This window comes from Prionailurus bengalensis, chromosome B1 (genome assembly GCF_016509475.1).
Source record: "Prionailurus bengalensis isolate Pbe53 chromosome B1, Fcat_Pben_1.1_paternal_pri, whole genome shotgun sequence".
In the NCBI taxonomy this organism is placed as follows: Eukaryota; Metazoa; Chordata; class Mammalia; order Carnivora; family Felidae; genus Prionailurus; species Prionailurus bengalensis.
Genome location: NC_057344.1, coordinates 69,403,438 through 69,415,882, shown reverse-complemented (window position 1 = coordinate 69,415,882; position 12,445 = coordinate 69,403,438). Strand labels below are relative to the sequence as shown.

Sequence of the window (12,445 nt, the reverse complement as noted above, 5' to 3'; positions counted from 1 at the left end):
AAATCTGTAGACATTATCTTTGTAGTTTTTTATTAAAGCTTTTATTAATCACTGATGAGAATTCAAAAATTTCATTTTCCCCCATAATGCCAAAGAAAAGAAATTGATAGAGGAAAATACTTCAAATATATTATAAAAATCAGAAAATAATTGCAAAAAGATAAATAAAAGCACTCTAGACTTTAATGATGACGGTGAAATCTATCATATACAAGTGAAATACCAGATGATCAGTCTTTATTTATTTTTTTAAAGATTTTGTTTTTGTCTTTTAAGTAATCTCTGCACCCAATGTGGGGTTCGAATTTACAACTCTGAGATTAACAGTTGCATGCTCTACCGACTGAGCCAGCCAGGTACCCCTAGATGATGAGTCTTTAGATAATGGTATCCTAAATTTTCTCAAACTCAAGAACTGATAATTCCACGATATATTTTTATTTATTTTTTAAATATCTATTTATTTACTTTTGAGAAAGAGAGAGAGAGAGATCAAATGGGGAAGGGACAGAGAGAGAGTGAGACACAGAATCCGAAGCAGGCTCTGTCCGGGCTACAACCTGTCAGCACAGAGCCCGACATGGGGCTCGAACTCACAAACTGCAAGATCATGACCTGAGCTGAAGTTGGAAGCTTACCCAATTGAGCCACCCAGAGGCCCCTCCACAATATATTTTTAAAGATAAAAAGGAAATGTGGTATTCTTAACCATTCCACAGGAATAACTTCATTATTCGTTATTTTGCAACAAGGACTTGAGCCATCCAAAAAAGATATGATGTATTCTGTCATCTTTTTTGATGTTTTGCATCATATATACTTGATATAGTTTGCAAGTCAACAACTGCTAAAGGCAATGTATATGCAAAGGTGATTGGAAGGAAATCAAGATGTAGAGAGGAAAAATGCATTGAATTGCTAATTCTTTTTTCCTTTAGTTTTATTGAGATATAATTGACATATATTGTATAAGTTTAAGGAGTCCAATGTGTTTGAGTTGCTAGTTCTAATGTTGTTTATAAATCTAAAAATGAAAATGTTTCACAGCCAAGAAGTAAAGAAGATGGCTATCTTCAATAAAATTACAAGCCATCAAAAATTTCAAAAGTGTTTTTGTTGATTCAAGTGCAAGAAGAAGCAAAAGTAATAATAAGCTAGTGCATCTGAGATGTATTCTTAATCTGGAGTCAGTATTTATGAGATGATTGTGTTCCTGGTTCAATATGTTATGTTGACTGATCAATAGTTGTATTTAAAGGATATGGCCTGGGGCACCTGGCTGGTTGAGTCAGTGGAGCATGTTGAGTCTTGATCTCAGTGTTGTTTGAGTTCCATGGGCATAGGGATTACTTTAAAAAATAATAATAAAGGACATGGCCCATTTAGGGTAATTTTCCTTTAATTGCAGGAAAATATAGAATAAAAATTTGAATTTACTATGTTTAAATTCTTATTAAACATTTAAAATTGTTTTACTATTCCTTTATTCTTGCTTCTTATAAATGACTTGCAAAATGTCTTAAAAATATGAAGTAAAAAGCAGATCCATTGGTGATGATTGGTGTACTGAGGGTTAAAGAAGCAGGGGTTTATTTGTTTCATATAACAAGCAACAGAGGACACAAAACAGGACCCTCTCTTACAGACTGTTTTTGGCTTCAGATAACAGAAATATCATCTCATCAAATGGGGAAGGTCAGCTCAGGGTAGAGGTATTATGGATCAACAATGTATTAAGGACACAGCTTGCTTCCACCTCTCTGCTCTGCCATCTCCAGAACTGGTTTCATGCCCAGGCTGGTAGCAAGATCCGTAGCATTACATGTAAACACACAACATACACAGGGAGAAAACAACAACAACCCACATCTCTCCTTATAGTTCTCTATTAAGACCGAGAAAACATTCTCCAGGATCACTTTCCTCTGGCTCCTTTCCTTCTTGGCTAGAATGGCCTCAAGCGCTCATTCCTGAACCAACACCTTGCAAAAGCAATGAGATTACCCTTAGATCACTTAGACAGAGTTTGGGGATAATGTCAGTTTACCCTGAGGCACGCTGGCCTGGGGGAGGGATGGACACCTGAACAAAACTGGGGTTGTGTTGGGAGGAAGGGGTAACAGATATTAGGTAGGCTACAGTGTACCAGGCAGTCTAACTGTACAATTGACACTCCTAAAGGAACTTCCAGAACACGCATTAACTGGAGAGAACTGTCACCAGGACTCAGAACAGAATAAGTAAATCAGCTCTTTTACAATTCCCCCTTTTCCATCTTAAGTGTTACTCTAACATCTCCCAAGAATTCAGGATATTGTTTTACTTCCTCCTCTTGACAGCTGCATACAGGAGCAGCCAGCTGACAGATTTTCTAAGAGGGAGTGAGGTTATAAAGTGAATTAGATGTATGGAATCAGGAGACAAGCCACACAACTGTGCTGGAGACTGGGAGTGGGACAAGCTTCAGGGAAGAGGCAGCGACCAGTGCATGACAGGCAAAAGATGAGGTTTTGAAGAGGCCTTGAAAAGACAAGAAGAGAAATAATGAAACTGGGATAGGAGAGCTGTCTAGAGCTAGCTCCCCAAATTTTGCTGGTTAGGATTTTTGTTTGCTTTTAGAATTCAGAGCAAGAGGTGTGGCCAGAACCAGAATGAGGAAGAATGTGTGTTGAAAGGAAGCAAAGTGAGAAAAGGGGGAGAAGGGAAGCATTTTAGTTCCTTTTTTTTCTCTCCGAACTGAAGTTGGTCCTTAATAGTTTGAGATGCACATACTCCCTTTATAGTTGCCCAGTGAGGATCAAAATTGAGGGTGATGTCTGGGGCAGGCTGATTTTTAAATTGCCTCTTTTGGGTGATGCTGCACATTTGGACTGGGCTGGAATTAAACTAGTCCTTGGAGGTGAGGAACAAGGGACATCATGCCAAATTCCTCTTTAACGTGCAGTTACAAAAGTGGTAGGCTATCAACAGTATGCACTTCAGTTTGGGGAATAAAGGACATTTTCTGAGCAAGGACAGAGTAAGGGAGGGTGGTGAAGTTCCCGCCATAATATGACTTGGGGCCATGTCTTAATAAAGTCACAAGAGATGAAGCCAGTATCTGCTATATAGGATACTAACCAATACTAGTGGTCTCATGAGGTAGATGCTCCCAGTAAACAGAGAGAAATACCAAAGTTGCAAATCAGGGTTCTGTATACACTCCATTGTGCAAAACAAGGATTGCTTACTGGCAAGAACACTTAATCCACCATTTTAATAGTAGAGATCTGAAAGGAAAACGTGACTGAGTTTCAATTTCTACCATCTTTCCCTTACCTTTGTGAAATTTCAGCACATCATTATTTACAGCTCGTTTACTACAAGAGCCAGAAGAGGTATTTTTGATTACTTATATCCACGGAAATACATTTGCTTTTTTTGAGTTTCCAAGAGTCCTTCTTTGAACAAGTCTAAGGGAATCCAGGTGAGTCACCGTTCACTGCTCATGAAGAAGCTAGGAGAGGCAGTGTTGGAAACTTAATTTTATTTCTATGACTCCTCATCAGAAAAACTGAAGATCTAACGCTATAAGGCAGATTAAGAAGCTGCTTTGAGTCAGGCACGTTCCTTCACCACAGCCTGTTGGGAGAGTTCTGCACCAGAGACTAAAGTTCTCACCGAGATTGGGTGGGACTGGATAGGAAAGCCAAGTCAAATACCCCTCCCTTCTCCAAATCAAATAACATCTATCCGTTGTTGATATCAGATTATTATGTGCCTTGATGGTTAAGTATGTACTAGGAAAGCATTCTCTTGTTATAAAATAGCTTCTCTTAATTTTCTAAATCTATGTGGTGAATTCCATGTGTTTTTTAATTTCACAAGCAACTTTTTATATAACTACGGTATAGTGACCCAAGATGCTAAAGATCGAACTAAGGAGTTTAAATTAAAAACCAAAAAAAAAAAAAAAAAAAGAAAAAGAAAAAGAAAGAAAAAAAAAAAGACGGAGAGATCTAATCGATATGGTAGAAACATGCCAATATCTTGGGTGTTGTGACATTCGAATCAGTCCTGTGAAACAGCAACCTCACGTCTTAAACCCTTCCCAGCGCCATGGGGTTTCTATAAACGAGCCCTTGCACCTGCACAAAGCCAGGACCCAAGTTCAGGGGCTTTGTCTCAAAAGAACAAAGATCGGCCCAGCCGCTCTCTCGCTTTCGAAAGAATGCAGCCACCTCCAGCCCCACGCGCCGCTCGCGGAGCCACGTCCCTCCCGCAGCCCACCCGGGCCGCGCGGCGACCGCCCCCGCCTCCTGGGCCCCTTTAAGCGCCGCGCCCGCCCCGCCTCCGCTCCCCGCGTGCTGGGAGCACAGGGCCGCCAGATCCGGGCCTCGCCTCCCACCAGGGTTACGTGAGCCCGGGGCGGGCGGCCTCCCGGCCAATGGCCGCCGCCTGGGCGGCCGCGCTCCTCCCGCGCCGCCGCTGCCGCCGCCGCCGCCGTGGGGCTGCGGGCTCCTCCCGCAGGAGATAACTGTCAGCGCGCGAGGCGGCGGCGGCGGCGGGCCGGCTCAGTCATATGACCGGCCTCCGGCGGCCCCGACGCCGAGCAGAGTTACTCAGCCGCAGCGGCCCCGCGCTCCCACAAGGCTGGGCGGCCGCGCCGCCGCCGCCGCGATGGCCCCGCCGCCGCGGCCGCCGCCCCCGGCTGCGCGCTGAGCTGCCGGCCCCCCGAGCGCCACGGCCGGAGCTGCAGCGGCGGCGGCAGCATCATGGCCCCGACCCTGCTCCAGAAGCTCTTTAACAAAAAGGGCAGCGGCAGCGGCGGCAGCTCGGCGTCGGCGTCTGCCCAGGGCAGGGCTCCCAAGGAAGGACCCGCGTTTAGGTGAGGGGGCGCCGCGAGGCGAGGCTGGAGCGGGACCGGAGTTGGCTTCGGTACCCGCCGGGGGAGGGAAGGAGAAGGGAGTGGGCCGCCCGGGACGTCGCAGCCCAGCGCCGGCACCGGGTCCCGGGCTTGTCATCGTGGACGCGCCTGATCCGAGTGTGGCTCCGAAACCTCTGTGACCGGGAGGGTCCTTTCCTCCCTTCCTCCGCTTCCTCCCTCCCTCTCTTTCCCCGCTACTCAGGGTCCCTTCCTCCTTGCAGAGAGTTCTCTTGTGTTCCTTGGGATTCCCAGGCGTGCGCTTGCTTGGCTGTGCAGACGGGAGATTCGCCCTGAATTGGGGTGAACCCCTTCCCGGCAGAGCCGCCTGGACGCCTCTGCGGGCGCTGCAAAGCTGTGTGCTGTCATTTTGAGGGCAGCTCCAACCCATTGTGTACGTGACAGTATTTTGAAGTTATGAAGGAGCAACAGTCACGAAAAAGGCATCTTCCTTCCTTCTTGTTGTGTGTGACAAGCTCTCAAACGGATGAATGAAAGTGTGTAATTTGCACATCTTTTCGAAGGTTGATGCCGCCTGATGTATGGAAAGAGGGAGTAAAATGCTTTTATGAAATGGCTGAGGTTTTAATTTAACAATGCTGATGCACGTATTTAATAGATCCGACCTTGTGAACACACACCTTTGACTAAGAATTGACAGTATTTATTGAGCGCTTACCATCTTAAATGCTTTATGGTGATTTCTTTCATTTATTTATTTTTTTAACAACCCTGTGAGGTAGGTGCTATTTTAACTCCCATTTTACAGATGAGGAGACTTAAAGTCGGGAGAACTTCAGCAGGGTGTCCGGGATTCACCACAGTACAGCGGCAGAGCCTGCATTTTGACCCAAGCAGTTTGACCCCAGAATCCACTTTTTAAAATGTCTGCGTTAATTCTGCGTTCGAGAGCCAACTTTTAGAAGATGACTTAAAATGCCCGGTGTTGCCTTTCAGCACACTTATGTTGGGAAGTTTGTTCATGTACCTATACCAGTTTTATCCAGCAAATTTTTAAATCGAGTATCCACTTCCAATGGTGACACGCTGCTACCGCTTTTTGGCCAGAATGTCTTGCAGAAGCAGTTTATTATTAAACAAGTTCAGAACCAGTATTAATAGACCTTTTAAGAGTTTGAAGTGAAACTTCCGAGTAAATTTTGGATTAGGTTTTGTATTCTAGAGTTTGCTTTTCTTGAATTCCGTTCATTTAAAAACATAGCTCCTCGCTGCAGTTTTGTGAGTATTACATACCAGTATTTTGTGTTCGTGAAGTGTGTGTGGGTGTGGTGTTATTTGGAAGGTAAATCGTGAGGACTTTAAACTACCCTAGTTAAATTCTCCTGTTTCCTTTAGGCCGACTGAATCCTTATAATCTGAGTAGGGAATCCCATTCCATTCACCACTTTGAGTACTACTGATGTCGTGTCCCTTCTCAGGATGGTAGAATTACTTCAGACCCAGGGTATGGAATTTCTTCTCTTCCCTGCAAGTAACCCAGACTCGACTAAAGGGAACAAAGCCCGGAGAGAAAAGGGCATGTGTGTTACCAGTGTCTTTACTTTGGCAGCCCTTGTCAAGGGCATTTAAAGCCATTTTAATGTTGGTGGAGATAGTGGGGTTACACTGTCACTGTTTCCTGTGCTCTCTGCCCAGTTGCCCACCGCCATTTCCTCCAGCCACAAGTTTAATTGAGTGTATTTTGAACAAAAAAATTGTGGCTATATTTAGGGCCTGGCCATATTAGGGAAATTGATTCCCACTTTGTGGGAACATTTTCAGTATAGTGTTCTGATGTCCCATTGGTGTATAATGAAGAGCACAAAAGTATGCCAAAGACTTTTTTTTTTTTTTTTCTTGACCTCGTTAGGATTGTCTACAAGTTTTTGAGGTAGAGTTTTGAGATAGGTAAGGAGAATTGGAGCTCTCAGCTGAACGTTTCACTTGATGAGGCCCTTTAAGCAGTGTCCCTGCCAGGGGTCATCATGGAAAAAGAAGTGAACTAGCAGATGTCTGTACAGACTCAGGAAGGTGGGGACAAATCAACCAGCGCACATCAGATCAACAAAGGACACCCAAGCAAGTCTTTCCTCCTGCTCTCTCCACCTAGTGTAACTCTGAGATGCAGTATAACCCTCCTGGGAAAAGTCTCCTAGAAAATTTCCTTTTCTTGCCTTGTGCTTCATTTTATTCACATTTTACGAAATAGGAGCTGGCATGTGCTTTTTGGGGAAGTGGGTGCCTTCCTTATACAGGGGATTAGCTGCCCTTAGGAATCCACTTTATATATGAATAGATTTTGAGAAGTTACGCTAAAATCCTCAGGTTAAAAATCTAGTATTCCTAACATGAATTTATTTTTCAGGACATTTAAATACAGTATGTAACTTGTAAATCTTGAGGATGAAATTCTGCTGAGGAATCCGGTAGACTTTTTGGGCAGTTTTGTAGCTTTTATTACATGTTTTGGAGAAAAGCCTAAGTAAAATTAAGATCCAACTGTATTTATTAATTAATTTGTTGTTGTTTGTTTTAGAGTTTGTGGAAGCCTTTTTTTTTAATTTTAATTTTAATTTTTGAGAAAGAGAGAGAGCGTGAGCAGGGGAGGGGCAGAGAGAGAGGGAGACACAGAATCCGAAGCAGGCTCCAGGCGCTGAGCTGTCAGCACAGAGGCCGACAAGGACTCAAACTCGTGAACCGCGAGATCATGACCTGAGCTGAAATCGGAAGCTTAACCAACTGAGCCACCCAGGCGCCCCAGTGGAAGCCTTTTTATATCTTTTCTCTTTCTGTCATGGACTTTCGCTAGTTATTTTAAACTTTTCTCCAATTCTCTGAAGTTCTCCCTTTTGTCAAGTTTGCCCTTCATGTTACTCTGTTTACTCTTGTGCACCTCCTAGTCACTTCCCTGGGTTTCTTACTGTTCTCTCACCCCCTGGTTTTCACTCACTATAGTTGATGAAAGAGGAAGTTTTCTGTCCAATCTGAGTAGCTAATATCATAGGTCGTTTTCAGATCTTCATGTTTTCTGGCATTCCATCTAAAAAGGGAATCATCACAGTCAAGATTCCTTCTTAACTGTATTTTATTTGGGATCTCAACAAAAGCCCTTTCATAGCTTTGAGGAAAGAGACTTCTAGGAAAACAAAAGAAATCAAAAGAGATTGAATTTCCATGTTTGGGAGAAGTAGTTAGGAACAATATATGATTATGGTATCTGTGAAGCGTAAGCTCTATTTAAAGTTATAAAGTTCCATTATGGTCTTGAAATTTGAGAGTATCCTCTATTTGCTGGTCTTCAGAAAGCTTTCACTTTGAATTAGTTGGTACATAAATATTTATTTGAACAACTCTTTGTTCGAGAAAGTTAAAGTAGAACAAAAAGAGGTGATGTGTCTAGAGGTTCAAGTCAGGAATAAAATTGGGTTCCTGGTCACCTTGGATTTGAGATCAGCATGTTCATATAGGAAAATTTAAAAGCCAAGGTATGCCTGTATGCCCATTGACTTGCATATCTGGTTCAGGTTTGAGGTTTTATTTTAAAGTTTGTGGTTGTTTTTTTTTTCAATGTCTCTGTTAAATTAGTAGACCAGTCTTCACCTAAAATATATATGCAACAGAGAGGTGAAAAGCTCATAGGTTGTCAAAATACTTTATTTTGGACCCGTTAGATGAAGTGAGTAAGCTTATATATCACCTGGGACATGAGGAATGAGTGGAGGCATTTCAGCTGTTTGGTAGCTAGCTATAAAATGCTAGAAGTAGACTCCATTTTTTCTCCCCTCCAGTCCTGAATATCTAAGGCCAAATGGCCTAGTTAGTACTAATCCATATTGTTCTGGTAGAACAAATTTAAGTAATCTGTTACAGGGTTAGTATAAGTATAATTTAATCCACTTATCATCATTATCAAATAACATCTGATGCCCATGTGCTTGTGGCTTTGGCTCCACCTGTACAAATCAAGGTAGGACACTCATGACACAGGACACAGATTATTTGCCAAGATAAATAAACAGCAAAGTACACATTGGACACTATAACAAGAAGATCACTGAAACACTGATAAAGAGTAAATCTTTACATTAAGTAAGGCATTAAGAACTCACTGTTCTCATGCTTCGTGTGACTGAGGGTAGGAGTATAAATTAGTCTTCTCTTGGACAGAGGGAAATTACACAGAAGGGCTTCCTCCCCGCCCACTGCCAGCTCCCAGGATATATGCATTTCTAATGAGATTTTTCTGAAGTAGGGAGAATATTCTGGAGAAAACTCAGTGTAGTTCCACTGCACTCATTTTTAATGCCTATAACCTAAGACATGTGACACACATGGGACAAATAGCACTTTTGATTTCTTTTTTTTTCTACTTTCTAAAAGTCTTCCTGGAGGTTTCCTTGCCTGCTGTTTTGGATTTATTGGCATACTCTTTACATCCTATCTCCTTGTCCTGAAACATGCCGTACACCGTTGGGGGTTATTAGAGATTTTTGGCAGAGGTAGAGAAGGGATTGTTCCAGCTAATGCAGTGGGCTCTGTTAAAAGCACTTGGAAGACAAATTGAGGAGATCATTGATTTAGTCTTGCCTCAGTCACCATGTCGACATGGGCCTGAACAAGTCTCTTCATTTCTCTGGTTCTCAGTTTTATCATTTGTAAAGTCACAGCACCAGTCCTATGTCATAGGATTACGTAGGTGGTACGGAGGTAATATGATGAGTTTGAAAATCTTTTTCAAAATAATCAAATGTGGTGCAAACTGATTTTAAGTATTACTAAGGAGCCTTTTAAGTCATGCAGTTGAGTATTATTCACATTCAGGCTTTTATTAAAATTAAACCATTTTTCAGAGACTTGAGATAGAACTGAAGTGACATGTTTTTATTTACTTTTTTTTTTTTTTTTACCTTGACATTGTTAGTGGTGACATAGAAACCCAAGTTTTCAGAGGAGTGTTAAAGACACACAGCAGGCTGTAACTCAGACCTGGATAGAGGTGACTGAGAGTTCAGGAATATTTTTAGGAGTATGGTGTATTTGTTTTTCAGAATTATATGCTATTTTTCTTATCAAGAAAAAAATCTTATTTAGCTGAAGGGGGAATATTGTTAGGCAGAATGATACCGTTGCACAATGGATGATACTCTGCAGCAGCCAAATCATTGTTTTGTGTGTGTGTGTGTGTGTGTGTGTGTGTGTGCATGCATGTGTGTGTACACATATACGTGCACACGTATACGTATATGTATACACACACAGAAAGGAGTTCTCAGTATAAAAAGCAACAGCAAGATACAAACTTACAGGGATAGTTTTTAAAAATAGGAATGTGATTGATGCTGCATGTACGGAAGAGAGCAGCCCTGCACACCAGCCGGTGGCTGCCAAAAGGGGTGGCTGAAAATTTAACTTTACTCTTTTGTGTAGGATTTTTTGTTGGATTTTGCTCTGATGAATTTGTGTGGCTTTTATGGTTTCAATTATTTTAAATGTTGAATGCCTTTGAGTATTTTACACTGTGAGGTGGAGGTGTGTGGGGAGGGTAAGGATAATATTTGTGGAGAAGCCTGATTTGAATAAAAACTCTTTGTAGAAGTTTTCCTCTTCATTAAAATAACTGGTAGTTCCTGTTATTAAAAGTAATATGCAGTGAATTTTAATGTGCTTAAAACCTCAGTCCATTACAAGCCTCAGGAGGCCAATTTAATTGTTGGTATTGATAACTGTAGGCAGTATACATGTGCAAAATTTTTACTAGTTGGGCAGGGTCACTGCTTCCCCCACGCTTCAGAGCCCACTGTAATCTTCATCAGAACGGAGGTTAGGAGCTGCCTGCAGGTCTTCAGTTGGTGACTGAGAGAGAGCTCTAATTAAGATTTATTTGAAATGTGTTTAGAAAAAAGTGTCACAACCTTCTAGATGTGGGAGAACTTGGAGAAGTTAAGGGGCTGGGATCAGATATCTTTAAAGCTAGGATATGTATTATAATTTTAAGTTCTGAAATGTGAATTGGTCATGTTACACATTGTCATTTGGCTTAGTACGTGGTATTGAAAGATGGGCCAGGCATGTGGTGTTGTAATGCATAGAGTATAGATCTAAAGAGAGCGTTGATTTTTGTCATTGTGGCTTAAGGTTGTGTGTCTCATGGCTTACTTGTGAGGTCAGTGTAAGGAAGCCACTTTGCTGTTTTGTTTCCTTGGCAAAGGAAGTTGTAAAAGATTGTCTTTGCGCTCATGAAATGCTTTGGCTGTCTGTGTGAACTCCTGGTGGGTGAATCTGATTTGGAAACTGGCACTGTGCTGATTTCTCCAGCCACTGTTTTTCTTGGTGTGGGCGAAAAGGAACAAATGTTTTATCCTGATTGTACGAGTCCCTTGCCTAGTGTGAATTGTTAGGACTGCACTATGAGGTCATGTCCTTGGCTGTAAAAGTAGTATGTCTTTCCCTTTTGCTGAAATATTTGGTGAGTTCCTACTTACCAAGTATTCTTTATCTCAGGTTTGTGAAAAATGATTATTATGTAAAAGAGGAAAAACAGGATGGACTTTTCCAGCTAACTGGGCATGTAATAGTGATTTCCCCCAACTCCACCCCGTCTGTAAATGGAACATCCATGACTCACTTCTCAGGGCCACACAGGCACTTTTGTAACCAGTGCTTGAATGGGAGGGTGGGATGGGGATGGAAGGAGATGGGCTGGCATCCCACTTGTGTTTAGCCAGAATCTGTCCAGCTGCCTTTATAATGGACTTCTGAAAAGGACAATATGCCTTCTCACACACCATGCTACATATTTTTTTTTCTTATTGCATTTTCTGTTTGTGCCAAAATAATGCAATATATTAAATGCAATAAATGCATTCATTAATACTGTAACGTTGTGGGTAAGTGTTGTATAGCAGAGTGTTCTTTCTGTTATCTAAGATTTTGATATTAGCATGGATAATCTGGATCCCTGATTACCATATTGCTTTCTCCTTAACTGTATGCCTTTCATTTATATATATTTAGAATAGTTTTCTAGTTATTTGTCCCCGTATTCTTGCTTGTACTCTAGAATTTGTGCCCAGCATAGTGTTGTAAAGAGATATGTATACTGCTTAATAAAGCTGACCTTATCACCACACCTGACTTTTTTAAGTCATAAATGAGGACTTTTCTGTACTTGCTAGAATACATCTTTATTTTTTTTAATTTTTTTTTTAATGTTTTACTTATTCTTGAGAGAGAGAGACAGAGAGACAGAGCATGAGCGAGGGAGGGGCAGAGAGAGAGAGAGAGGGACACAGAATCCAAAGCAGACTCCAGGCTCTGAGCTGTCAACACAGCCTGACATGGGGCTCGAACTCACGAGCCGTGAAATCATGACCTGAGCCGAAGTCAGACACTCAACCGACTGAGCCACCCAGGCGCCCCTAGAATACATCTTTAAATAAGTGATCACTGGTGTTTGATTATTCACTGATGTCTAATTGAAAATGACAACCAATTCATGCAAGGTCCCTAAGTGAAAGTATGCGTGGGTGCAGTAGAAATTTA

At 41.9% G+C, this 12,445-nt stretch overlaps 1 protein-coding gene across 2 annotated transcripts in view; it reads left to right on the top strand.

The window, feature by feature from the left end:
- Positions 1-4,480: 4,480 nt before the first annotated feature.
- The window catches only part of FNIP2 (folliculin interacting protein 2), a 131,938-nt gene continuing 123,973 nt past the window's right edge, over positions 4,481-12,445 (top strand). Inside the window, exon 1 of one of the 2 annotated variants that reach the window (XM_043566475.1) lies at positions 4,481-4,867. In XM_043566475.1, the coding sequence (XP_043422410.1) occupies positions 4,755-4,867 (113 nt within the window). In that variant the 5' untranslated portion in view covers positions 4,481-4,754. The remainder of the gene's footprint in view (positions 4,868-12,445) is intronic. The other variant, XM_043566494.1, reaches the window with a different exon arrangement.